General features: G+C 39.8%; 1 protein-coding gene across 1 annotated transcript in view; it reads right to left on the bottom strand.

Annotated features, from left to right (window-relative positions):
- Window positions 1–405: 405 nt before the first annotated feature.
- The window catches only part of LOC120803931 (metabotropic glutamate receptor 7-like), a 59,178-nt gene continuing 33,580 nt past the window's right edge, over window positions 406–26,003 (bottom strand). Inside the window, exons 6-10 of the mRNA XM_040152972.1 lie at window positions 23,819–24,019; window positions 17,223–17,362; window positions 12,608–13,543; window positions 4,253–4,505; window positions 406–455 (exon numbers count right to left, since the gene is read on the bottom strand). Coding sequence (XP_040008906.1) covers window positions 406–455; window positions 4,253–4,505; window positions 12,608–13,543; window positions 17,223–17,362; window positions 23,819–24,019 — 1,580 coding nt within the window. The remainder of the gene's footprint in view (window positions 456–4,252; window positions 4,506–12,607; window positions 13,544–17,222; window positions 17,363–23,818; window positions 24,020–26,003) is intronic.

Raw genomic sequence — 26,003 nt, 5'->3', positions numbered from 1 at the left:
ATATGGCTTTAATGACATTTCAAAAGAAAATATCTTCAAAACAGAACCATTGTCCTTTTTATTGTGGCTGTCCTCTTACACAGTGACCCCTTTTAGCAGGCAAACTGCTCTCTGTCAGAGAAAAGGGGGCCACAACACAAGCTCAAAACCTACAGTTTGGTTCAGAAGGCCCAACCACACTGGCCTACAGCTGTACTAGTTTCTGTCAGGACTCATGTATCATGTCTGGATGAAGGCTGGATGCTATCCACAGTCCTGGAGTGCATAGGTACTGCAAGTGGTGCTGAGACGCCTGCACTCTCTCTCTCTCTCTCCTGTGTCTGTCTGGCTTTTTCTGTTCCGCTACTGCTCCCTTCCCTTTTTCAACCACAGATAAAGGATGAACAGCATTCATTTTGAAGCAGATCAGATCCTGAGGTTGTTGTAACTCACATATGTTTTCTTGGTTGCTTGACCTGAGAACAGAGTAAAAAAGAAGAAAAAGGAAAAAAATATTAAGTTTTACTTAGAGAAACAAAACAAAAGAAGAAGAAAAAATGCATCTTTAAAATTTGTAAGTAGAGGCATATGAACACCAGCTTTGGGAAACGTATCCGTACTGTGCTATGCATTCTTATCATCAGCTGTGTGCAATCAGTAACAACATTTTCAGGCCCAGTGTATCATTTCAACTCACAGTGCCCCCATGTAAAGCCTGAGATTCTATTTTCAGGTTTTAACTAGTGATAAAAAACACAAACACCACACAAGTGGGCACCGAACAAATGCTAGGGCATACAATGTGATCCCAGTCTGGATTGCCATGGAAACATATCTGAATGTGGCTGAGCGCCTAGGTGCTGTGTGTGTTGGTGTTTTCTCTCGTATATCCATTGTTGAGAGAACCAATTTGAGTTTCAAACCATCATAGTGGAGGTGTTTTTTTTTGTGTGAACTGAGGTAATTCTTGGCCTGTCATGACTTCTTTAAAAGGCTGTTTTAGCGTAGGAATTAAGTCTAGAGTTAAGGTTAGTCTTTGGATTAGGCTGATATTTGGGTAGGGTGTGATGTTGTGGTGGTTAAGATTGGGATAACAAAATGTCAATGTAGTCAGTGGATCAACAGCAAGTACAAGGATGTGTATATCTGTACACATGTCCTCTCTGTATGGTGGAGAAAGTCAATATACATTTTCCTAATCGCAGACATTGCTAAGAATTCTCATTCTGCTACTTTAATGTTGCTATGCCGACCAACTCCCATGGGCTATGCAATTAAAGTCGCACCATTTCTTTACAGCTGCATTTTGTAGTCTTGGCCAGCAAGCACGATGAATAAAACATTAGTAAATGTACAACAGATCCTTGCTGGTAACCATAAACAGGAGGAGCAGTCTTTTTTGATCGAGATGCTATGTGTCTGTGTGCGTGTTTACTTGTCTGGGATTGAGACATCTACCTACGCTATCATCTAAATTTTTAATACTGATAGCTGATTATTCGGCTCATCCCTTAACGTTTCTTATCTTTTGCCCTGCCGTTTGTTAGGTTGTGATTTCTTACCACAGTATTCATTGTTAATGAAATGAATTCGATCTGAAAAGCATTGAAGCATCCGCATAGGCCTGTTTTGGTTCATTTATATCTGAAAAATAGCACAGGACAGTGAATCGTTTCACTATCTCTGAATTGCAGGGTCAATCCTCTGAACCAAGAGGCCTAATCATGAAGATATTACACTGCATCAATACCAATGGAAATTCTGCAGAACTGTTAATGCTCTTAATCCTATAAATCACTTCGAGTCATTTCGTTCAGGGCTGATGGACCCTGAAAGGGAGGTATTTGGCGCTCTGATGGATACAGGAATTGACGGACATTCTCCGGGGATGGTCGAGGCACAGTTCAGGTTTCGGGGCGGTCATGCACATAAATCCGCCATTAATAAATGTCACTTCCACTGCTGCTAAAAAAGAAAGGCAAGAGGAAGAGAGAGTGTGCAGCGAGGAGAGATGAGGCGAGAAACCATTCATGTAGGGGAGACAGAAGGTGAGAGACACACAGAAGATGACACGGTGCACTTTTGGGAGGGCCTCCCAGAGACCGTGTGCCCTGCTTGGGGACTTTTGATGTGCTGCTGCAACAGATGTTAAGGTTTCACCCTCTATGCAGAATATGTATGTGCTCGATGAGCCACGTGTGACGGGCAAAGATATGTTCCTGATCCCTTGATACACTTGCATCATCTCTCTGACTTATATTTGCGTAACCCACACACTCTGTCACGCACTGATACACACATTGAAAACCGCACGCACAGATGAACTCTCACAGTTGTAAGCATACACACATACACAAGCTCATTCGGCTTATGACAGATGAGTGTGACAACTGTTGGGTGTTTGGAGAAATTCCCAGGAAAATCTGTCATCTCATAGGCATAATTCAAATAGAGGCTGATGGGCTGGTGCACCTGTGGGGGCCATGATCGCTCTACGTGATTAGACGTGTTGCAGGAGAGACGGCCTTTGGAGCCTGTAATGTGTGTTTTGCATTAGCTGTCAATCATCTCTGTCTTCATCCTGACAACTAAAGATGAGCAAAGAACTTCCATGACAACAGTGGTCGAAAATCTAGCTTTTGCAGTTTTTTCTTCTCTAAAACCATTTTTAGTGTTGGTGTTCCTCACCCAAAACAAACACTATATCACCGAACTATGGAGGTGTGTAGGCTTCCCCACTCACGTACTAATACCCAGTATTATCTTTGCTAACAGGATCATGCTTACTGTTTCAGATGAAGGGTGGTATGAGTAACACACGGCTACAGAGACAGATTATCTCCCTCCATTCCCGGCAACAAAGCACTGCTTCTTCAAATCTCTTCACAGAGCAAGTCCCCCATCTTCTCTCATGCTCACTGCCATGCACTTGGGCTAAAGGTCTGACCATTTATCAGGAAACAAGATAACTGGGTAATTCTATAGCACATTATACATACTTTCTACCCGAGTAGCCACCCAATTAAATTGCTGGAATGGGACTTTTCTGGTCAAGGAAGGAAATGTGAGAAAGATATGAGAAAGAATGGAGGGACATCTCCTTCACTCTTATAACGAAGTTAAGATTTAAAACCAATTGAAAGCTCTATTACACACATATATATGTGTGTGTGTATGTATATTAAGATATATCCATATATATATATATATATATATATATATATATATCCATATATATATATATATAGATATATATATATATATCCATATATAGATAGATATAGATATAGATAGATATAGATATAGAGAGATATAGAGAGATATAGAGAGATATAGAGAGAGAGATATAGAGAGATAGATATAGAGAGATATATATAGATATATATATATATATATCTATATATATATGAGAGAGAGAGAGAGAGAGAGATACATATCATGCCCTATCATGCCCTAACCTCTGAGCTTTATTAACCCATTGTAAACAGACCAGAGAGAGTGACTGTGTCTACTGTAACTATGAAATACTTGATATGAAATTCATGTGTGTTTGATGGTGGCTTTCAAAGATATTATAACAACACAGATTTAGCTTGCGTGTGACCAAACATATAAAAGCATTCATATGGTGTTTTTTTATCATTATTTTTTTTTTTATTGCAAAATAGTACATTACATAATATGGATTTATCACTTATTTGATTTGATTAACACTTTACTTTAAGCCCCCCATTTAGCATTTATAAACTGTATAGATACATCAAATATTTTGATGTATATATGATGACCTAGTAAATGGTTTACAACAAACTATTATATAGTTGTAAGCAGATATAAGCATTTATTAATGTATTTGTCAACAACTATAATTCCCATAAGTTTAAATTGGTGTCTAAACAGATAATTAATGACAATACAGTAAAACACTGTTGTAGTTATACTAAATATGTCTTCTTAGAACAGGTTATAGTTACAAACACTCTACATTACTATGCAAAAAAAAAAAAAAAAAATTCCCATTTACCTGCTCATAACTACATTATAGTACCATAAAAAATGTATTAAACGTTTGTATACTGTTTATAAATGCTAAATACTGTAGGGAGACTTAAAATGTTAAAACTTTATAAACAACTTTATTTATATCTAAACTCATTTTGAACTGAAGTCATCTTTTAAGCATTGTGATGTAATATAAACTTGAATGAGTATGGTTCATGGTGCATATGTATGTGGCTCTGAGGCTTTGTGATTGTCTCATTGGGATACTTACTCATGGGGTCAGCAACGGGGTTCTCACACAACTCAGTCTTAGCCTCTCCATTGGGCCTTTCATTGGGCTTCTGGGACAGACGTGATGACATTGTGGCAGCTGTGACCACAGCCTTGAAGCTACGCTTCCTCTTCTGTACGTTCAGCTCAGGGTGGAAGATAATAATGTACACCTTGGGCATGTAGAGCATGCCCAGTGCTACTGAGGCACTGAGGTTCATGGAGATGGTCAGGGTGGTTGTCTGAATGTACAGCTGGAAGGAAGCACAGACAGGTAAAAAGTGATTTCAATACAGACTGGAAAAGCAGAAATCATCACATAAATGGACAACTCCTTTGTATGTGGTACGGATTTTGATTTGACATCTCTGTAAGGCAGATAACTAAGTCAGGAGTAGCATTTAAACCCTTATCGAGAAAAATGAGAGACAAGACAGCTATGATGGCTAAACATCTGCGGCCAATTACAGAGCAGTCACACTGTTGAGCACAGTGATGAGCAAAAACTAATAATAACCAGTGCCTGATAACAAGATATGAGCATCCAGAGAAAAAAGTTCATTGGTGTTGTCCTTTTTTCAATCCTAGAGTGAAGAAAAATCTCCTGACACAAGGACCTATGTCATTAGGGGATTATTTGATATACTAGTTTAACAAAACTCTTTCTGATAGGAACTGATAGTTTTATTTAATCATAAAATTATCGTTTTTACGATCTAACATTTATACCACATATGTATGTGGTCTGCATATTTGCTGTGTGTGGCTGTGGGGAAAGGAGCAGTCATGCGAACGGAACCATAATCCAACAGCATTTATTAAAGCCTGACCTGCAGCTACTCACTCGAGTCAAAGATGGTTCAAGCGTATTAATGACAATAACAGAAGCATCACCATGATTTTATCAAAATGTCCTCACATGGCCTCTTCTCTACCGGTCTGTCGACTCGGACCCTTGACTACATGGACAGACCAGCAGAGGCCAATACATGAGGCAGCTATCATGGAGGGGCAAGTCCAAAAATAATAAAATTTGGATTCAAGGATTATGTTGTTGATGACGGTAGTAAGAAGAGAACAGCAGTATCGAAGGTGTGCAGCGCAAAAATCAGTGACACAATCACCACAACATCCAACGTCATCTGTCACTACAAAACCCACAAAGAAAGGTGTTGCCTTCAAATGGAACTTGTGAGCTCGCAGTTTAGACACGGGAAGTCGTGTACACCGTATGCTTGCCGTTTAAGTGGTTGAGAACATTGTTGGTAGGCAACGGCAACATGGATGCCAAAAGACTCCTCGTCGTTCTCTTGTCATTCTCCACGGCTAACAATCTAGCATGCTCGCAAATTCGTAACATAATGCAGGAAATGCAAAGGCATAATGACAGAGGGAAAAGATGAGGCCATTGGGGCAACCAACATTTTCTTCAGATGTTTTATCAAATCACAAAGAAAAACTCTATGCGACTAAAATTACAACATATTAACTTACAATCCACTGAAAAATGAACTTGCATGGCCTCCGCCATTTCTGAAAATGTCAGAAAAACAACCAGAAAAATCACAACTTGTGAATTCAGAGCTTTCAGAAAATTTCCAATTGTGAATACCACAAGAGGGGCGTTCATATGGACTCTTGCCTTGAACACAACAAGGACAACCCCATTTGAGGTAGCAAGGTTCACGAATGTGTCTTTTTAACTAAATTATTGGCTGGTGAAATGTTAGAAAGAAAGAAAATTAGCTAGAAAACTTTAAATTTAAGATATGTTATGCCAATCAGCTTACACAATTCCCATTTGACATTTAATGTGGCAAAATTTGTTTTTCAAATGAAAAGAAAGACTTATGCAATAGAAATATCAAGTCAAGTCAATTTTATTTATATAGTGCCAAACTATAACTGCTAGCTGCTAAGCTAAAGTAACTATCAGATCGGAATAGTGTGTAACCAAATGTGGAATTAGCGAGAAAGTCGCTAAAAAAATAAGAAAGCTATGAGTACTTGAGCAGAACTAGTGTAAGTTTAAATGTACAGCAGGTAATTAGACGCTGTAATGGAATATAGCTCATTAGCCACGTCAGGGGAACGTTGTATTGAGTTGTGACTATTTGTTTCACGTGCTGCGATCTGACATTGCATAGTAACACACTGGCTTGTTATTGATTGCCACAAAATATCAAATATCAGTAAGATTTATAAGGTGTAAGTAGGTTACAACAGTTTCCATTAATGTTGGGAATAAAACAACTTTTCATGACCAATGTCTTTTAACTGATTGAAATGTGGAAACTGGGGTAGATCATCACCATTTCTTATGACTTGACTTGTTACTTGCTCGACTTATAGCAGGGACTTGACTTGCTATTCTTACCTTGGTAACTTGGGACTTGCTTGAGTCTTGCACATGTGTGACTTACTCCCACTTGCCTCTGAGCTGTTTATGCCTCCACTAACAGTTCCTGTAGCTGGGCCAATTTTAACGTAAAAAAAAAAAGTAAAAGACTAAGTATGGACTAATAACACCGTTGTATGCAGCAGGTCTGCATGTGTTGTTCTGCGGCTCTGCACGCGGTGGAGTGCAGCCTGGGAAAGGCTCTCACTGTATTAAGTGGTAAGCCCATTCATAAGATTGCCATTCATGTGAGCCTATCACTGGTACATTATCTTCCACAACATCCCTTTTCAGATGTTACATAACACCTTTCACATTGTCAAATTGTAATTATGAGCTTACATAACCCAGATCACGCTATGATTCAGGTTAACACAAATATTATATAGTGACTTCATTAAAAGGTAGTGATTTTACTGAGAGGTTGTGAAGTCTGTAATTCAGCAGACACGCAAGAGCCTCTTGTTTCATTTAAGGGTCTTGGAGGAGAAAGAATCACTTCAAGAGAGGGCATTATTGTTTCAAGAGCACATCACCAAAGCTTCCTCGCTAATCTACTGCACTGAAAGCATCAGATGTCATTTATATGTTGCCTTCCAGTCAGCCACTGGTAATGTGGATGGGGTGAGGATACAGCTGTAAACACATTAGCCACCACAGTGTATCTGCAGAGCAGCGAAATGCTCACTGAGAGGAAGAAATGTCACCATTTGCATACCGTTATTCCTGGTAAATAGCATTACTAATGGTAATTTCTTTCAATCAAGATAGACTCATTTACATGCCAGTCATGCCTTTGTCTTCCAATTTCCACCAATCATTTAAATGCCTGATATCATCAACAAGCCAATACACTCAACAGCTTCTTTCTCTCTCCATCCCTTCCTGTTTCTCTGTGGAGCAGCATCAGAGGCAGTGATCTGGCTGGTGCACCATGCATTAATAACTATATGAATATCACAATGCTCTCAGTGCACTCTGTTCTGTGTCACTCTGAGCAGGGGGAGAACAGAAATGTTTTGCCTTCTCTGAGAGTCTGAGTTGTGAATTTGCAGCCTTTATGAATAGATATTGGGGAACGCGATAAAAGCGCTGCGAGGAGTACACATGGCATCAAACATAATCACCAGAGAATCTCCGCCCTGTGCTGTGTTTCCATGTTTGGTAGTTGGTAACATGTCCGGTATCCCGGGCAACATTACAGAGTTTGGTGAGAGCAATGAAACACGACTGGAATAAGCTTTTAATGAGATTCTGATACCTTAGTCGCTGCAATGCTGACCCTATCAGAACTGATTTATTGACCATGCAGGAGAGCTGATTCGGGAGCGGGCGCACAATAAGCATTAGGTGCTTGCTCAGACTCATCACACACACCAGCAAAAACACACGCGCACACAAAAACATCTGTAGGGTATGTAGGCGTTTACTCCCTCTAATGCAGCTACACATGCACACAAACACACATACCATCGCACCAAACCAAATCCTTCTGCTTACTGCTTCTAATCACTAAGACAGGGTTTTTCTTTCTGCTTCTCTGTGAGCTTGACCCAAATTCATTGCCCCTCTCACCCACCACTCGAATGTTTAGCTTGTCAGAGAACATTCATAATTAATTGCTGTTGCTTTAACATAAATAAATACATGAAGTCATTTTCACAACTGCTTGGCAACCCTCTATTTATAGCCGCAGGAATGATTTATTAACATCTTCATCAGGAATCAAATGGTTGATTTTGAATTTTACATCTCATTGACGAGCCAAATGCCAACATCCTGCCACAACAAATGACACGTCTCCCATTTAGACAAAAAGCTGTTGAGGGTAATTCTCATAATTACCCCCACCAGGGATATACTTACTGCAAAGGCAATGTAGTTGGGTGTGGTTGAATACTATAAATGAACACAGTGATAAGGACTTGATTCAGTAAGTGACAATTAGGATGCTCTCTGTCCCATTAGAGAATACCTTCAATAATGGATCCAGAGGATTTGCAGTCTCCTCTCAACTACCTGGATGTCTCTTGTTGTTTTGGTTGGCCTACTTTCTAGCCCGGCTCCTGTCATGAATAACTCTGTCTAGCATTGTGCTGCAAAGCCCTATTCCAAATTGGAGACACAGCTTTCTGTGCCGATGGTCTTCCCTTCATTTTGACTCTGCACAGGAAGTCCCCGTTTGTGGGCACTGGTAGATAGAGAGGCCCAGAGACATACAGTATAACCTGCTCTGCCGCTCTGTTGGAGCAGGCAATTAATAATCCAAACAATCTGAGGAAAAGACACTGTTTTGTCAGAACCTGCTTTATTTTGTTTTTTAAAATTTTTTCATTGTTCTAATCTGGGCCCATGTTCATCAAGCGTCCAAGAGGAAGAAATAACTCCTGAGTAGCCAGACCTTGGCCAAAGTTAGGAGAGCTCCAGAGGCCTGAAGATACGTTTTTAAAGAAAACAATTTTTTTGGCAGAGTTAGTGATGGTGCAGAGGAGAGCACATGCTGTGTCTGCAGAAAGCAATGTCCTCCCAATGTTATGGTTTTTTATTCAACAAAGAAGCTTTGCAGCAGTGATGATTCTTTCAGAACCAACAATTTTGGCAGTCATAAATCAAACTTTGATCGCTTAAATCAAATCTGATCGCATTATTTTCTGAGGCCAGGTCATGAAGATAAAGCTGTATTTATCATTATTATTATTATACCTGGCATTAACGTGTGTTTTCCTGTACCCACATGAACTTCTTTCCTTATCCAGATAGTATATCCAGATACAGCTTGCATGTTAATGCCACGTGTAAATGGGGTACACAGTATGTATACTAGGTAAATGACATATTAATATCATTATGAGATTTAAGCTATTTATAAAACTGTCTCCCTATTTCCTTTGAAAGTAATTTCACACTAAACTGTTACTTGCATTTCTACCAAACATGCATAGATAACAACTTTTGTATCCCACTGACTCACATGCAGTAAATTAAAGTCACAGGACCAAATATATGTAACCTGTCTCCACAAACACTACAATCTTTCCAAAATCTATAAACTTTTAAAAACACCCCAAAAAAGTTTCTTCTAAACAAAACTTAATTAAATATAGATTGCATTCAATGAATTATATTTTCTTTGTTTTTAATGCCATATTATATTTGTTTCATTTGCTTATTGTTTACTCATGCTTATTTTCATGTTGTTTTGCTCCCTAAATTAATATTATATACACATTATATAGACATTATACACACACACACACACACACACACACACACACACACACACACACACACACACACACACACACACACACACACAGAGGCTCCCATATGAGCCATCAAGGCTTTTTGCCTACTCCTGCACACTGCACATGTTGATTTTTATTTTATTATTTCGAATTTGTATGTGTAACCTTGTTATAAGTCATTTGCCAATGCACATAAAACTTCATACAAAATTTTTTTCCTACTTTCTGCATTCCAGTTTTAAAAACTACAACACATCATCAGCAGGGGAATTTCGCATTACTTTCAAAATTCAACATCTCCATAATAAGTGTCAGGTCTAACTCCCGTCAAGTGCAGTTGTTTGCACAGACACAGGATGATTAGAAGTTGCAATTCTCTTTTTACCCGCTGAGAGATGCAATGAGAAAGGTTTTTGCCAAGTATATTTAGTCATTGCTAATGATACTTGGCAGCACGGTCCATCTTCAAGAAGTTCATGTGGGTACAGGAGACATCTTACAAGAGCCTAAGTGGTTTCCAGACATGTTTTGAGGTCCAGTATGTGAGTGTTCATGACATGAAGTTCTCTTTTAAGCGTGACTGAATCTTGTGGGTGTTTTACTAGAAAGTTTCTACGCCTCAGGGAAAGTGTTTCATTATATCATCATCCTACTCTTCTGCGCTGTAAGAAACGTTTTCTGTGGTCAAAGATGTTACAGAATAAGAGAGTGTTCATGCTCACTGACAGCATCCTTTAAATCTATTTGCAAGTTCCTTTACATTTAAAGTAAAAAAAAAAAAATCTTTTTTTTTTTTTTTAACAGTGTTTTGCACATTGCTATGTTGTCTGATTGTTCAAAAGTCTGTTTGAAGTGACTCGCAGGACACGAGTTTGATCTCTAGGCCTGAGGACAGCTGAATTTGGATGCTGGTGACTCTCACAGTCATTAACTTGAGAGTGCTGAGTAGTTGACTGAGCACATGCAGGTGCAGAGGAGGCAGGGGGACGCTCTCTGATCTTTCGTTACCATTTTCGCATGGCTTCCTTCAACATGAGTTTGAATGGGCTAAACAGAGAGAGGGGGAGGGAGTCACAGGTGTGGAAAATAAGGGCGGTTAAATGGTGTTGAGTTAAAGAAACTCCACTCAGTGCAGTCACAATTAATGCTACAACACAATGTAACAAAAACAACAAGGTCAAGCAGCCCCCGTTTTTTTTTTGTTTTTTTTTGGCAGCTGGTATCGTATCATCTCAGTGTTTTGATAAATTTTTTGATAGTGGACAATCTGGGGTGAAAGAGATTACTCAAATCTGCGTGGGTGTTTAGCCACATCGGCATATAAGAATACAATAGAGCAAGGTACTTAAAGTGAGGATATAGTCAAAAGCATCACATTTAGCCTCCAATAGTTTATTCATATGCAGATCTATGAACAAATACACAAACACATACAGCATTAATCTTATCTATTGCCTAATGAGACTATTTTTCACTATTTTTGTATTTTGTGCCGTTGTTTTAGTTAAGTATTCATGAAGGAAACTTATAAGCCAGTAAACACAGTTTTAAGAGAAACAGATGTGAGGAATGTGTGTTGAAAACTTAAGTAAGCATAAGTAAGCTGAAATGATGGCTACATAGCTTCACTTCACCTTAACCACAGTTCAGCTTTTGCAAAGGATGTTATCAAGACACGCAAAGGCACTTCTCACCAGCTGTGGCTGGGGAGTAAGCAGGAATGCACTCACTATTACACCAGGATGCTGCGGTGTGAGCTGGAGGTGAGTGTACGGCAAGAGCGGGTGTGAAGAAAGAGTTAACTGCATAAAGGGAAAAGATAAACACATTACTGCCTCACTAGTCGCCCGGAGTAACATAATGAACTCCTAATTGCTGCTAGGGGTGTAATTCATCTATGAAATCAGCAGCAAATTGAGATGAGGAAAATCAGTTTCTGATCCATCTCATGCGGTAGCTTAGCAGGAAGGATATTGAACGGTGTTCCTCTCAAAAGGTTAGGAGTAACACTTTCCTGTCAGCATCAATATTCTGTCATTGAAAAACTTCCCCTCCGCTCTGTCTTGCCAAGCTGCACACGCAGCTCATGAGTCCAGCAGATGAATGCATCTGTATTCTGCCCAGTGCCGGCCAGATAAGCAATGACTAGCACAGAAGGTCAAAATGTCATATTCTCAATCAACTCCAGTAGCACCCAGTGTCAAATGCTTTGTTGAGTGGAGCGCAGCTGTCAGGAGAAGGAATCTGTTGAATCAAACTTCTATAAAGCCCCCATTTCTCCTTGCCTTCAACCTCCTCCAGTTCCTCATCCTACTCATCCTCCACCTCCTTGACCCACTTGTTTCTCGCCCCCAAATAAGACATAATAGTATACAGTATGTCTAGCCTTAGGCGTGAGAGCTAAGATAATGGCATCTGGAGCTGCGGGGACCGCCATTTATGTCACTCCTCAGGCATTTTAGGATTCTGGTGCTTAACATTCCTCTACCTTTTATATGCCTATTTCTGTCTATGCTTGTCCTAGCGTGGGTTTTGACAACAGTTTTTGTTGTCATTTTTGTTTGCACAAATATGCATTTGTGCATGTGTTTCGACAAGACAAAAACAGGGCCAAAGGAATGAAAGGGAAATTTGTGAGAGGAAGGAGAGATACAGACAAAAAAAAAGGGTGGTGACAGAGAGAGAGAAAGCAAAAGAGAAAGAAATGACTCACCTTCTCTGCCGACTGGGCTGTGCCAAAGAAAATCGGGATGAAGGCCAGCCAGACTATGCACGTGGTGTACATAGTGAAGCCAATGGGCTTAGCTTCATTGAAGTCTTCTGGTACGTCCCTTGTTTTGATGGCATAGATGGTGCAGGTCACCATCAACAGGATGCTGTAGCCCAGTGAGCAGATTATCTGTAGGTCTGTGATGTCACACTTCAGCACACCACGGGCAAGCATGGGGTTAATGGTTTTCTGCTCATCGTAGTCGACGATGGTGTTTGGTGGGTCCACAGCGAACCACACCAGCACGCCCAGCAGCTGCACACAGATCAGACTGGAAGTGATGGCGATCTGGGAGGTGGGACTGATGAAACGTGGGGCCGTGACCGTCTGCTTGCCCTGCTCGAAGATCCGATAGATACGGTTGGTCTTAGTGAGCAGTGCGGCGTAGCTGATGCACATGCCCAGGCCCAGGAAGATCCTCCTGAACGCACACACAGCCACGTCAGGCTTGGCGATCATGAGGAAGGTGATGATGTAACAGAGAAAGATGCCTGTTAACAGCACGTAGCTCAGCTCTCGGCCCGACGCCCGCACGATGGGTGTATCATTGTAGCGTACGAAGGTCGCCATGACGAAGATGGTGGCAATGATACCAAGCATGGCCAAGAAGACGGGGATTATCGCCCAAGGGGAGTGCCACTCCAGCTTGACAATGGGGATGGGCTGGCAGGCGGTTCTGTTGGGGTTGGGCCTCATGTTATAGTCGCACAGTCTACAGGAAGTCTCGTCGTACTGGTACTGGTAGCCATCACACAGCTCACAGTGCCAGCAGCATGGCATGCCCTTTACCCTCTTCTTCCTCTCTCCAGTTTTGCAGGGCAGACTGCACACAGAGATAGGCACTTCCTGCTCCCCATCTGGCCACTGAAGCTCCTCCAGCTGGGAGAGAGACGACAAACAGCACAGGAAGAGAAGGTTAGCAACAGACAGATTTGGAAAATATTCATACACTGCTCTATCACAACTTATTAACTGGCCACTAATTGCTAAATTATGAATCTCATGAAATTACATTCTTTACAAAAACAAAGTAAAATGCAAACTTTGTGAATAGCTAAAAAAAAAACTTAAAAAAACGATGAACATAATACAGTACAACATCTTTCTTGCCAATTTCTTAAAAGGGATTGCCTTTTCTAATACTTGAAAGTAATTGAAATCACCATGGCAACAGAGCTTACCTTGTTCAGTGTAATAAAAATAAAGAAATGTGAAATGCAAAAGACATTATGTTTTAATACAGGAGCCAGTGAAGTATGAAATATGTGATGAGAAGGAAGGAGAATGGGATTTGGAAAATGCAAAATGCCTCTTTTAGACTTTGCGGAGCTACTTCTATTTACGATCTTGTCATCAAAATGAAAAGTGCAGTATACAAATGCACTGAAGAACTATGTGAAACTCCAATCCAAAAATGCTCTGATTTAAACTATAGTTTCAACACACAACTCAGCCTAAAAAACCCAGGAAGAATTTTTTTTTTTTGGGCTCTTACATATTTTGTCAGGGCGTTAAAAAGCTTGCATAAAACTCTGAGCAGATCTTCTGATGTATTATTAAAGTGTACTGATCTGTGGCTTTAAAAGCACCAGAAGATTAAAGAAACACCAATAAAGTTTAGGCAGTTTCACAGCAATATACAGTATCAGCCATTAAACCAAAATAAATAACCTGAGGTTCAACAAAGAAAAATCATTAAAATATGTTTAATAGTGGTAACAGATTTTTTTTTTTGTCTTCTAAAACTGCTGATATCAAAGATTTAAAAGGTGTTTTGAGTTAAGAATGTGTCTCCGACTGGCTGCATTAAAATCACAACAGCATAGCTTAAAATAACAATGAAAATGAACAGGAATTTATTTTTGTTATAATTTCTGTTGTGTGCATTACACCTTGATGTGAGGTGAATTCATGACTTAAAGGAATTGTTTGACATTTTGGGGAACATATTCTCTTTCTTGCTCAGTGTTGGCTGAGAAAATGGATACCACCCTCATATCTGTCCATTGAATATGAAGCCACCATCAGGAGACTGTTAGCTTAGCTTAGAAAAACTGGAGACAAGAGAAAAGAGCTAGCCTGGGCTCTGTCTAAAGGTGACAAAACGCCAGTACCAGAACCTCTAAAACTCACTAATTAGTGAGTGTTATATTATGTGTGATTGATGCATACCAAAACTGACTGCCGGTTGCCTGGCAATGTCACAGTGACCACATGACTCCAGGAAGACTCCAAGAAATAGTCTTCTACATAACCCCTGTAAAATCATAATTTGTTGTTTTTTACATTTCACCAAACACCAAACGAGATCTAACGTGCTCATCGGTGAGTTGTAGAGGTGCAACAGTGATTTTTAAACATAAACATCAGCAGATAAAAACTTCACCAGGTACAAATACCATCACATACTGTATAGCATGAATCCAGCTAAGAATATAAACAGCATAGCCTCCTCCAAATGTGGCAACTGCCAATAATTGCAGATACAGAGCTGCAGCTTTGCAGCACGCACACACACACACACACACACTGTAGGTGTGTGTGTATTGTGTGTACCTGTATGACAAATGCATTGTTTCTCTGGTGTCTGGGTAGATTATCATCTGCCATTTATCTGGGGGCATGAAGGTGCCATTTGTTATTTGGACAATGAATGGTGCTCTCTGGAAAACCTCCCGTATACACACAGAGTGGAAACAGTAATGAGACCAACAGCTCGGTTTCCATGGAGACCAGAAGCAAGACTTTGACACCTTGGACTTGTGTGGTTGCTACAGTTTTCATTTGGGTTTTGCTATGGTTGTTAATTTTACAGTTAATCTGAGCGTTAGTGAGCTGGAACAGCGTTACATTGAACTTCTTCATCGATGATCGCAAAGTGTATCAGGGTGCTCACTCCACAGTAACCTTCAAATGAGATTTCTCCTCATGTGTTAGTGAGCAAAGTAATACCTATTGCATTGGAATATAATTGTATTGTAACAGCCTTTGGTTTGTAATCACACTGAAGCAGAATGAAGCACAAATCTCCAGCAACAGACATTGCTCCACCAGTGCTATCAAATCCATTCGGTTGAGTTTCATTCTTGTGATCCAGAGAGCTATTATGCAAATGTTAACTCATCCGTATGTAAATGTTTTGTCATGTTTTTTTTGTTTGTTTGTTTTTTTTTGTTTTTTTTTGTAATCTGAGTTATATAGAAACACAGCAATTTCAGCTCCGGTTTCATCGTGTAATACAGTAAGGGTAATTTCAAGCCAGCTCTGCACCAGCCACTAATATCAGACAGTATTTTTTTGGCAGCTGAGTTATTTAAAGATCCGATGAAATTAAAAATGCCTCATCCATGCTGTTGTCACATGGGGTGTACTATCTTTTGGATATGCCAAAAAAGTCAAATAAATTACATTTTACAATATTTCTATTTTAAAATGTTCCTGTAAAGTACCAGGAGCTTTCATATGATTTATCTTGCACTCTTGGGTGTACCTTAAACTGCATCATAAAAAATGTGAACATAGATTTTGAGTTTCGCAATGTACAATAAAACATGCGGGAAAGGTGGCAAGCACCAGCAGTAACATGGGAGGTGTGTATTTAGGGTGTCAGTTTCTAACAACATCAACATCTTCAGCAGCTCCCTGCTGCTGAAATATATATGGACTGACAGTTGGGTTAAAAACATGTTATTTCCTTCCTCCCATTCTCCTTCACCGTCAGTCCTCCAACCCATGCAGTGGGAGAAGAGTGATCTTCAACAACAGCATAAGAGCTAATCTCAGTGTTTTCTTTCTAATTTCCTCCTTTTAATGTTGGACTCAAATCTCAGATTCTGATGTTTTAGTCCTGCCCCAACATCCTTTTACAGGTAGAAACATATCAAACCTTTTTAATAGCGTACAAAATGTGACAGACTAAAATAACCACCTTTCACCCCCCTTTAAACTCTAATTTAAAATCTTCTAGTTTTTTTAATTGCATGTTTTTTTTTCTCTCTTCTTAAAAGCAGCTACTGGGACACTGATAACCTTTAACAAAACCATGTTTCAAGTACAACTATAAACATTTGCTTTATTTTTTTAATTACATAAAGTCTAAAAGTACATTTATATAGGAATGTGGAGTATGTTTAACTATTGGAATACATTAGTAGGCAACGCATAGACTCAAATGTGTGTGTGAACATGTTTCTACATTCAGTGTTGGAGGAAAATATTACACCCTAAAGAATTTTGGAAGATTTATCTGCTGCATAAAGACTAACACTTTCCTTTTCTTGCTAAAATGCACAAACAGATTCAATTTCTGCACTTAAAATAGATCAATTAGACTGACAGTAAAAACATGTCTGCACCCAAGCGCCCTCCGTATTTGAGATGCAACTAATGTGCACTTCCTTGTCACATAAGAGATTTAAATTTTGGAAAGCATAAAAAGTCCTCACGCTGGTAAAACTTTTGCGTCGCTGAGCGTAGACATCCTGTTTAGATACAAGCATACAAACAACATTTGAAATTGGGTGTCGTCTGTGTTCCCAGTATCAGAAAACTGTCATACCCTGAGCTGGAGGGTCTCCACCCACTGTCCTACCACCTTATACTCTGGGGCGGAGGAATTGTTCATCTGGAACTGGAACAGGTCATAGCGTCCTGGAGCATCGCCATTCTTGTTAAACACAACAGAAGTGCCAGCGCTGCCTGTACAGAGCAAGAGAGAGGAAATGGGGCAAAAGGACAGCAGAATAGAAAAGTGTTAGACACTGGTGTGACAGGGCACAGCACCTTCTCTAATAAGAGAGAAACATGAACTTTTAACCCCTTGTTTCTTACTGTGTGGTGGACTACACAAAGGACCAAAGAGTGCGTGTCTGTTCCTCCAAACACCATGACCTATATCTTGAACCTTCGTGATAATCACGAACAGGGAAGAACTTCCTCACCTGCTTCCTATGCATCATTATGGCTGCACAGTGGCCACTGGAGGAATATAGTTTTTTCTCATCAAAACACACAGATATGTGGACTCTGAGCTGCGCTCCAATATCAGAAATTGACTGCTGTTTCAAATGAGCGCACACCTCCTCGGGTTCAAAGTAATGCATTTCAGTCACACAGTGGACATCAACAGAAGATGTAGGGAGGATAAACAGGTCAGCCAAAGCATCATACGGTACCCATCTGCTCTCAGTGTGGAGCAGCCTGTCTCAAGCAGAGCCCTGAAGACTTCACTAATTAGCTTAGAGAGGAAAGCGGACACTGACACATTATACATGAGGAAAGGAGTTTTTTAAAAGGTGTGATTATGCGAGCTCGCGAGCCTGCCAGTTGTCAGCGTCTACACTAGTACATGTGTGGATGCGTGCACGTCACTCAGTAATATGAGCCACGACTGCAGAGCGTGTGCAAGGTGGCATGTTAATGCAGATGTCATTCAACATGAGATCTCCCTCACAGCAGAGAATGGTGAATGGCATTAGTGGGAAAAATGGTTGCACTTTATTTTATACATGAGGTCTGCATTGTTGATGAGGTCATTTCTACCATCCCACGATGCTGGGAGAGAATGAAAAACTGCTGCATTTTACAAGTCTATTCACCTTGGCACCGCATGCAGTAGTTCATCAGCACGAATGGAGATACCATTTTTGAAATGGGACAGGGGGAGTCTGATGACACTTGGCATGGGAATTAAGTACTTTAATAGCTCTGGCTATAAAAAGTGAAGAGAAAGGACCAGGAGCATATGTCCAAAACACTTTTGGGAACATGTTGTCTTTTGTATCTAGAACAGAGCTCGTGGCTTTCGGATGGAAGGCCAGAACAAGAACATTTGTCATTGAACATTCTACAAAAGTTTCAGGGCAAAAGACTCTTGTAAAACAAGAAAGGCAGAGGAAAAAAAATTCCACTTCAGGCCAATGAATACGGGGCCATTTTAATAAAATACTGTGAACAAGCACCGTCATTTTCCTCTTGGACTTTGTGACACTATTGTGCATTACAAATATAAGTTTATTAGACTTAAAGTGTCCCTTTCCATGGTGATGCAGAGCCACAAATCCCACACCGTCTCCTGTTATGCAAAGTGACAGCACACATATTCCACATTAAAAATATGGAAATGGCACCACCGGAGTCATTTGAACCATCTGTCCTTCCGTTTAAAAGTAAAACACTAATTCATCAGTATCCATGCGTCGGCCCAGAAAATGAAGCTGGATGGGTGTTCAGAATTAATTCAACTGTACTTGTGAAGCCCGTAGAGAAAAATCTCTCTAAATATGAAAACCAAACAAAATCTCGGTGGGTGGCTGTCACCGTCCTGTCACGTCTCCTTCCACCAAACAGACGGCAGACCTGGCGTCACAGCGTATAAAAATGTTGACATGGTGTGGACTCCTGTGAGCAGTAGCCGTGACAGGGGTACCATTCTTACGCCACGCCACAGCAAAAATATACAGCTTATACAGCAAATACACAAACACAGAAAAGCAATTCAGAAAAGTGATAAGAGTGATTGGGCACTTGGCGCTCTACAGCTTTAGAGCACATAATGTGTTAATGTGTGTGCAGATAAAAAGGCATTACAAGTTCCGTCCTATTTTCTATTGGCTGATATTTTCAAGGGAACAAAATGGTCTGTGTGGAATCCTTAGCGAGAGCGCTGTCTAAGATGAAAGATTTATGCATTTGCATGTGGCTCTGAATTAAGACATGACAAAAGTGTACTGCTGCTGTGCTGTGCCGAGCAGTGTGGGTGGACTGGGGATCCACTGCTGTGTTTCTCTCACATCATTATTCTCTCCTCCTTTTCTGCCTCTCATTCCTCAGCTCTGTGACTCCAGCACAGTAGGGAGATCAACAAAGGAGGCTCACACTCCTTCACTCTCAAACATACAGTGCATTAGCAGTTGCGCATACACAGGATAATGTGCGTGGTTCTAGTCTAAATGCAATAAGGGGCAGTGAGATATGCCTGACGGGGCTGCAACTGAACAACCTTTACTCGCCAGTAAAAAGGTTTCAGAATATAATAGCGAGACAGGAAGAGGTAGAGGAGATAGAGAATGTAGAGATCTTATTTTCGACTCAGTTGAAATGAACCTCCTTCGTTGTCAGAGCCACACTGAGATAAACGTTTTTTCGAAAGCTGAAAATCCAGAAAAGTCAGCACAAACCCAGATGGTCATTGAGATTGAACGGCAGATTCTCAATCCCATGCATGAATCTGCACTTGGTTAAGGTCTCCTTGAATTTTTAGCACTGCTCAGACAATCGCATATACTGTGTCTTTAGTTCCACCTTAAAATCTGAGGGCTTCTCGCCCGCTGGAACTCTGCACTGCTGCCATAGCGACAGTGTTAGACAAAGGCAGGCAGCTATGTAGCCTTTAGTTCACTGACAGAAGTTTGCTTTCACACATTTTGTACATAAATAATTGTAAAGAGCAATTGTTGCAGTTCTTAGACTGAATTAGTAAAGACAAAATACGAAATGTTCATTATTAGAACACAAGCTTTTAATGGATCAACATGATTTTAGAGCATGATGTCCCTTGTTATACTTTAAAAATGCAAAAGCACAAGTCTAGTGATATTTTTTAATGTTTTTGGTCAACAAATCCCATGAAAAAAACAAAAGCAATGAATTGATAATACCAACAAGTATCATCTGTGTAGCCAAAGCCTGAGAGTACATATTATTCCTCTGGGCTAGAGACCGCTAATGTTTTCCAAAAACTATATTAAAACACATCAGTGAGCCACACAGTTGCACTGGATGACATGTTCCTTTATTATGATGAACATGGGCACTGTAGTTTATTTTGAGTCAATCCCATATACACTGCCCTGCTGACGTAAATACTCACTCTAGCACCAAATGTGTATTAATCTGCAACTCAAAATAGTCGCCTACAACTGCACTGTTAACTCCTGTTTAAGTCACATTAGCTTGTTTAAGTACATTACTTGGCCTTTTAAAAAAATGAAATAAGGTATTTGTGACTCATTTGTAGAGTCATGTCTTCAGTGAGAACAAATAGAAGCCACAGCCAGGGTAGGGAAGCCAGGAAGTATTGAGAGATGAACTAATACATTTGGTCTTTTCACGGGATTTGACCCTTATCCTGTATGTAATGCTGGTAGAAATTTCCAAGGCTGGTTCCAGACCTCTGAATCACTGCCCATATCTTTGACTTTTTCAGCAGTTCAAGTGTGTCTGGTGTTGTTTGGAAAACAAAAAACAAAAACAAAAAAAACAATCAGAGCTGTGTAAACAGGATTAAGAAAGGGGATGAAGGGATGAAGCGCAGAATAAAAATTGTGATTCAAAATGGTAAGTAGACAATCACTGCAAAGCAACAGGTTTTCCCTGAATAAAAAACAGAAATACATACAAATCAGCCATTTTCATCTTCTATTACCCATTGGGAAAGGCAGAATTTTGTGTACCAGTATTGCAATACCTCACACACGGCCAGTCCATCCATTCTTTAGCTTCATATGTTTCAAATCATTCAAGTATGTCTCTTGAAGTAGGGCAATTTGAGTGTCCTCCTTTTTCAGCCACGTAAGAACCTTTTTTACACTTTATAGGGCGATTCAACCGCTGAACATTAAGTGAAGTAATTCTGATTGAACTCATAGTAATACAACCTCCATATCATACCCTCAAGAATGACTTTGGTGTTTACTTCGTATTTCCATCTTACACACGGTGGGTTCTGAAATACATAATCTTCAACTCTAGGCATTGGAAAGGGGGACACAAACACATAAATGCATAATACACACACTTAGCATTTAATGACAAAAGAAAAGAAAAAGAAAAAAAGATCATAGCTTAGGGCATGTAAAACTAAGAGAACTTTAACTAATAAAGACAAAACAATAGAGAGAGAAAAAGTCTATTCTCATCAAGAAGAAAGGCTGAACTGAACCCTAGACTTTCCCTCTAAACTCCTAATATTGATATTAACGACGAGGTAGAGACAAATCCAAACATGATGCGGAATATATGTATCCCTATTACTATTGAAAGCGGAGAACTACAAATGTAACTGGCATCCAATAAATAAAATGAAAATTCAATCATTGTGCAACCGTCATCAAAGTTTCTGTTTTGCCTGAAAATGATGCTGAGGGGACTCAGTACTGATTGGTTTGGGCAAAACAAAACAAAACAAAAAACCTCCGCCTCCCAAATACAAATTGGCTAACATGAATAAAAAGATCTCCGACTGAATGATGAAGTGAAATGAAATAGGAATTTAGTTATTATCAGACTAGAAATTTAATTGGTCAAATCGCAAGTTCCACCCCTGTGAATTAACAACAACACTAGAGATGTACTGCAGATTCAAGAAAAAACAGCATGACTTGATCTCTGCTGCCTAGAGTTTGCTCTTTTTGAATACTGGATGCATTTAATTACAAAAAAATCCTTTAAAAGGTGTTCAAAATTTTTCGTGGCAAAAGCTTTTTTGAAAATATTAGCAGACTGTCTATGTCTGTTTTCATTCATTCATTTCACCAGTCAATGAACCAAGATTTTTCTTCTCCCTGATCCTTTTCAGTAATGGGATTCATGTAGGTTTATTAGTCTGCAGTTTAAATGAAGTGTTAAATTCTGTGTTGGAAATATACTCTTAAAGCCAAAAAATAAACCCTAAAACGGAATAAAAGACCAGGATATTAAGTGACTCATTCATACAACCCGTCTATCCCAGTAAAGTACATACAAGTATACATTTCCCACATATGCCATCAAAACGCATCACAGTAGAGTGTTGTTTTAATGCTTAAGAAAGGAAACACAATGAGTCGGGTCCACATCTAAAAGTAGGCCAGTTTTCTGAGATGATCACTCCTGATTCCTTGTTTTAAACAGCTGAATCTTATCTCGAACTTTTTGTGAAGACACAGTGCACTTAAGAAGAGCCTCTAATGATCACTGGCTGCCATACAGGACATGCCGGCACATTTGTACTGACAAAGGTTTCTCTTGTTTTAAACTCATCTCCCATTCGGCCGTCTTCTTCCGCTCACTCCTGCATTTCAGAACATTTGTCATTAATAGCTATTTGCCATTAATTGTTTAGTATCTTCCACATCCCTTTCTGCACAGGGCTGAATTATGTAGAGGTTCAAGGACCAGCAGACCCATAATATATCATACTGGCTTAAAATATTCCATAGATCCAAAAAAAGTTGTGGTGCTTTTAACTGTGAATGAAAGTAAATGCAAATTTAAATTGTAGCCAGCCCACAAGCAACTGCATATGATGCATAAAACAGTGGAGGTGGTACAGTGTGCATTTATTACCTATTAGCCGGCTTTTTATAGTCTGAAACTGACATGACTCTAGCTGTTATGTTCATCATTTTGTTTTGCTCTAAATCATATTTTATCTTGACACTGGAGATTAATGTGGACACACATCACCCTTGAGTAAAATACTCCAAGTCAAAGCAGCAGTTGAAGGAATAGTCTGATATTGTAAAAATACACTTATTTGCTTTCTTGCCAAGAGTTGGATGAGAAGATCGATACCACCGTCAAGACTGTCTCATACATAATTAGTTGAAGCAAGAAAATAATTAGCTCAACTTACCATAAAGACTGGAAACAGGGAGAAACAGCTAGCCTGGTTCTGTCCAAGGGTTAAAAAAAAGTGCTTACCAGCACATCTAAAGCTAACTAATAAACACATTATATCATGTTTGTTCAATCCGTTCAAAAACTGAATTGTAAAAACAACAATTTGCCATTTTACCTGAGGGTCATTTGCAGGAGCAGCTATCCCAGGCAACCAGAGGAAAGCTGCTGCTAATGCCCTAGTAACAGTCAATAAAACCATAACCTGTCATTTTAACACTTTGCTTTTCGTACAGATTAAACAAACAAAATGAAATGTGTTAATTAACGAGCTTTAGAGGTGTTTTCAGTCTTTGTGCTAAGATCAGTTAATCGGCTGCTGGCTCCCGCAGCATATTTACTGTACAGATGTGAAAGTAGCATCCATCTTTTCATGTGACTCTTGGCAAGAACACAAAACTGTTCCTTCACCTAGTGTACTCACGTCAGTAGGCTTTTCTTATCCACACACTCTGTAGGCATCTGTTGTGTAGACTTCTACAATGTGTCACTCACCGTTGAAGCTGGTGTTACGTATGTACTTCAGCAGTGTCTTTCCTTCTGCAGACTCCATTTGTGGACAAACGCCAAGATGATCAGGACATAAGTCCCTCTGCATGCTGTGGAGAGCGTGGGCCATGGCGTACACCGCGTCAATCACAAACTGTACCTTCCCTTCCTGCTCGTACTTGGAGTTGATCCCGATGCGCTCCTGGCCTGACGGAAGACAAGGAAGAGGAGGACTAACAGCCAAATACACCATGAGCCATTAGACATTATCATTCTCTCAACAATCCCTATCATCTCTTGCTCCAATATTGTGGCTCCATTTACCGATTGCTGCAAGTTAGTTCAGTTTTGATATTGAAGGCATTACACCTAAAGGGACAATGTGGCATAGGAAATAAGAAGATACATTTAATTAAAACCAAGTGGAAAATATCAAGCAGCAGATTCGGACCCAACTAGAATGGCACACAGTACTCTGCCAAGGCCACTGTCAAACAACATAAACCAGACTTCAGAGAAAAAAAAAAAAAAATTGAATTCATAGTAAATGACTCGGATCTGTCCCAACGTTTAATGGGCTCTTCCCTGGCCCATGCCCCGTTCCCTTCACCAAGTTCGGTGCAAATCGGTTCAGTACGTTTTGCGTAATGCTGCTGACAAACAAACAAACAAACAAACAAACAAACAAACAGACAACCAGACAAACAGACACAGGCAAAATCATTCCCTCCTGGGCGGCGGTAATTACTGTGGTGTATGACAAAGTAATAGACTGCTAAGAATAGATGCCATTTGTCCCATCTGCATGGTGATGAAGATCACCATGGACATCAGTAACATAGTCTTCTGCACTGGCTTCCTGCTCTTTATATCCTCCTCCCAGTGTACTGCCCTTTCACTACGGGCTGCTGTAAAGGTTCTGCCTCATGCTGCTGATACACTGCTTGAATACATAATGTACAACCTCTGCTGGATTTTGTATTTTGTCACAAACTGAATTAGCTATTTTATACTTCTGGTAGATAAAGGCTGCATTTCAAAGAGTGACAGGAAATTATAACAAGAAAACTACTACTGTTACTTTTAATAACAATAATAATCATAATGTTAATCATCATGATCATCATCATTATCATCATAATTATAATACTCAATTACCCAGATAACAAAAATGCTTCATCAAGAAAATAACGGTGAATAATAAGAGACAATTTTCTCTTTGTGATAGCTGTTCATGGTTCACATGGAGAGCTCAGCGGAAGAGCAGATGATGTTAATAGGACACATATAAGGATGTGGGAGACTGCATAAACTGAAGGGGGTCAAGAGCAATCTTTGCTGACATTTCAGCTCATTTCTCAGAACTTAACATACATTTCAGCCCACACACAAGCTTTTTGCTTTTCTGAGCCCTGCATAGGATGCTCAATGGACAGCCTCTCCATGCAAAAGCCTCCCGTTAGTATTTAACATTCATAAATATCAGCTTGGCTTGTAGTACAGCCAGTCGTACAGCCATTTTCAGAGGAATCTGAGAAAACATAAAAGACATTTATAGTCATTTTACAGAGGCTTTGTGGGGCTCACCAAGTGGACGAGCATCTTATGTCTGTGACACATGACAAAAGATGCCAAACAGGACATTATAAAGGAAACAGCAAACAGTAATTCGTGTCAAACGGCCATTGCCCTCATCAGGTATACAAGCGAGATTAATACAGCATTTCGCAACACAGGCATCATCCACATAGATAATTAATACAGTGCAATGCCTGTCAAAATGCAAGCAGACAGAGTTTAGATAATAGGATCATGCATCACTGATAGCAAAAACACAATCATTAATGCTACCACTAAGATTACAATAAAGCAGAATGCACATGAACAGTGTTTGCTTAGCTTTTTTTTTTTTTTTTTTACCATTTTCTCCTGTAATTTCCAACCAAAATATAGTGTGCTCTGGCTCAGTGCAGTTAGTACACACGTCACTGTGCTGTGCTGAGCTGTCAAGGTGACTGGGTTGAGGGGGAATAGAAGGAATATGGGATTTAAGAGTTACAGGACATTCGCCACAGGAGTAGACTGTCTGTAGCTGTAGTATGACTAAGACCACGTGGTGCATTATTATTCTAATAATAAACTCTGCCTGTCCTGCACCCGCTGGGTAGAAACACCTGGTGTTAGACTTCCT

This window comes from Xiphias gladius, chromosome 18 (assembly GCF_016859285.1).
Source record: "Xiphias gladius isolate SHS-SW01 ecotype Sanya breed wild chromosome 18, ASM1685928v1, whole genome shotgun sequence".
NCBI lineage: Eukaryota > Metazoa > Chordata > Actinopteri > Istiophoriformes > Xiphiidae > Xiphias > Xiphias gladius.
Note: the sequence above shows the minus strand (reverse complement) of the source record. Positions and strands in the feature narration are given on the sequence as shown.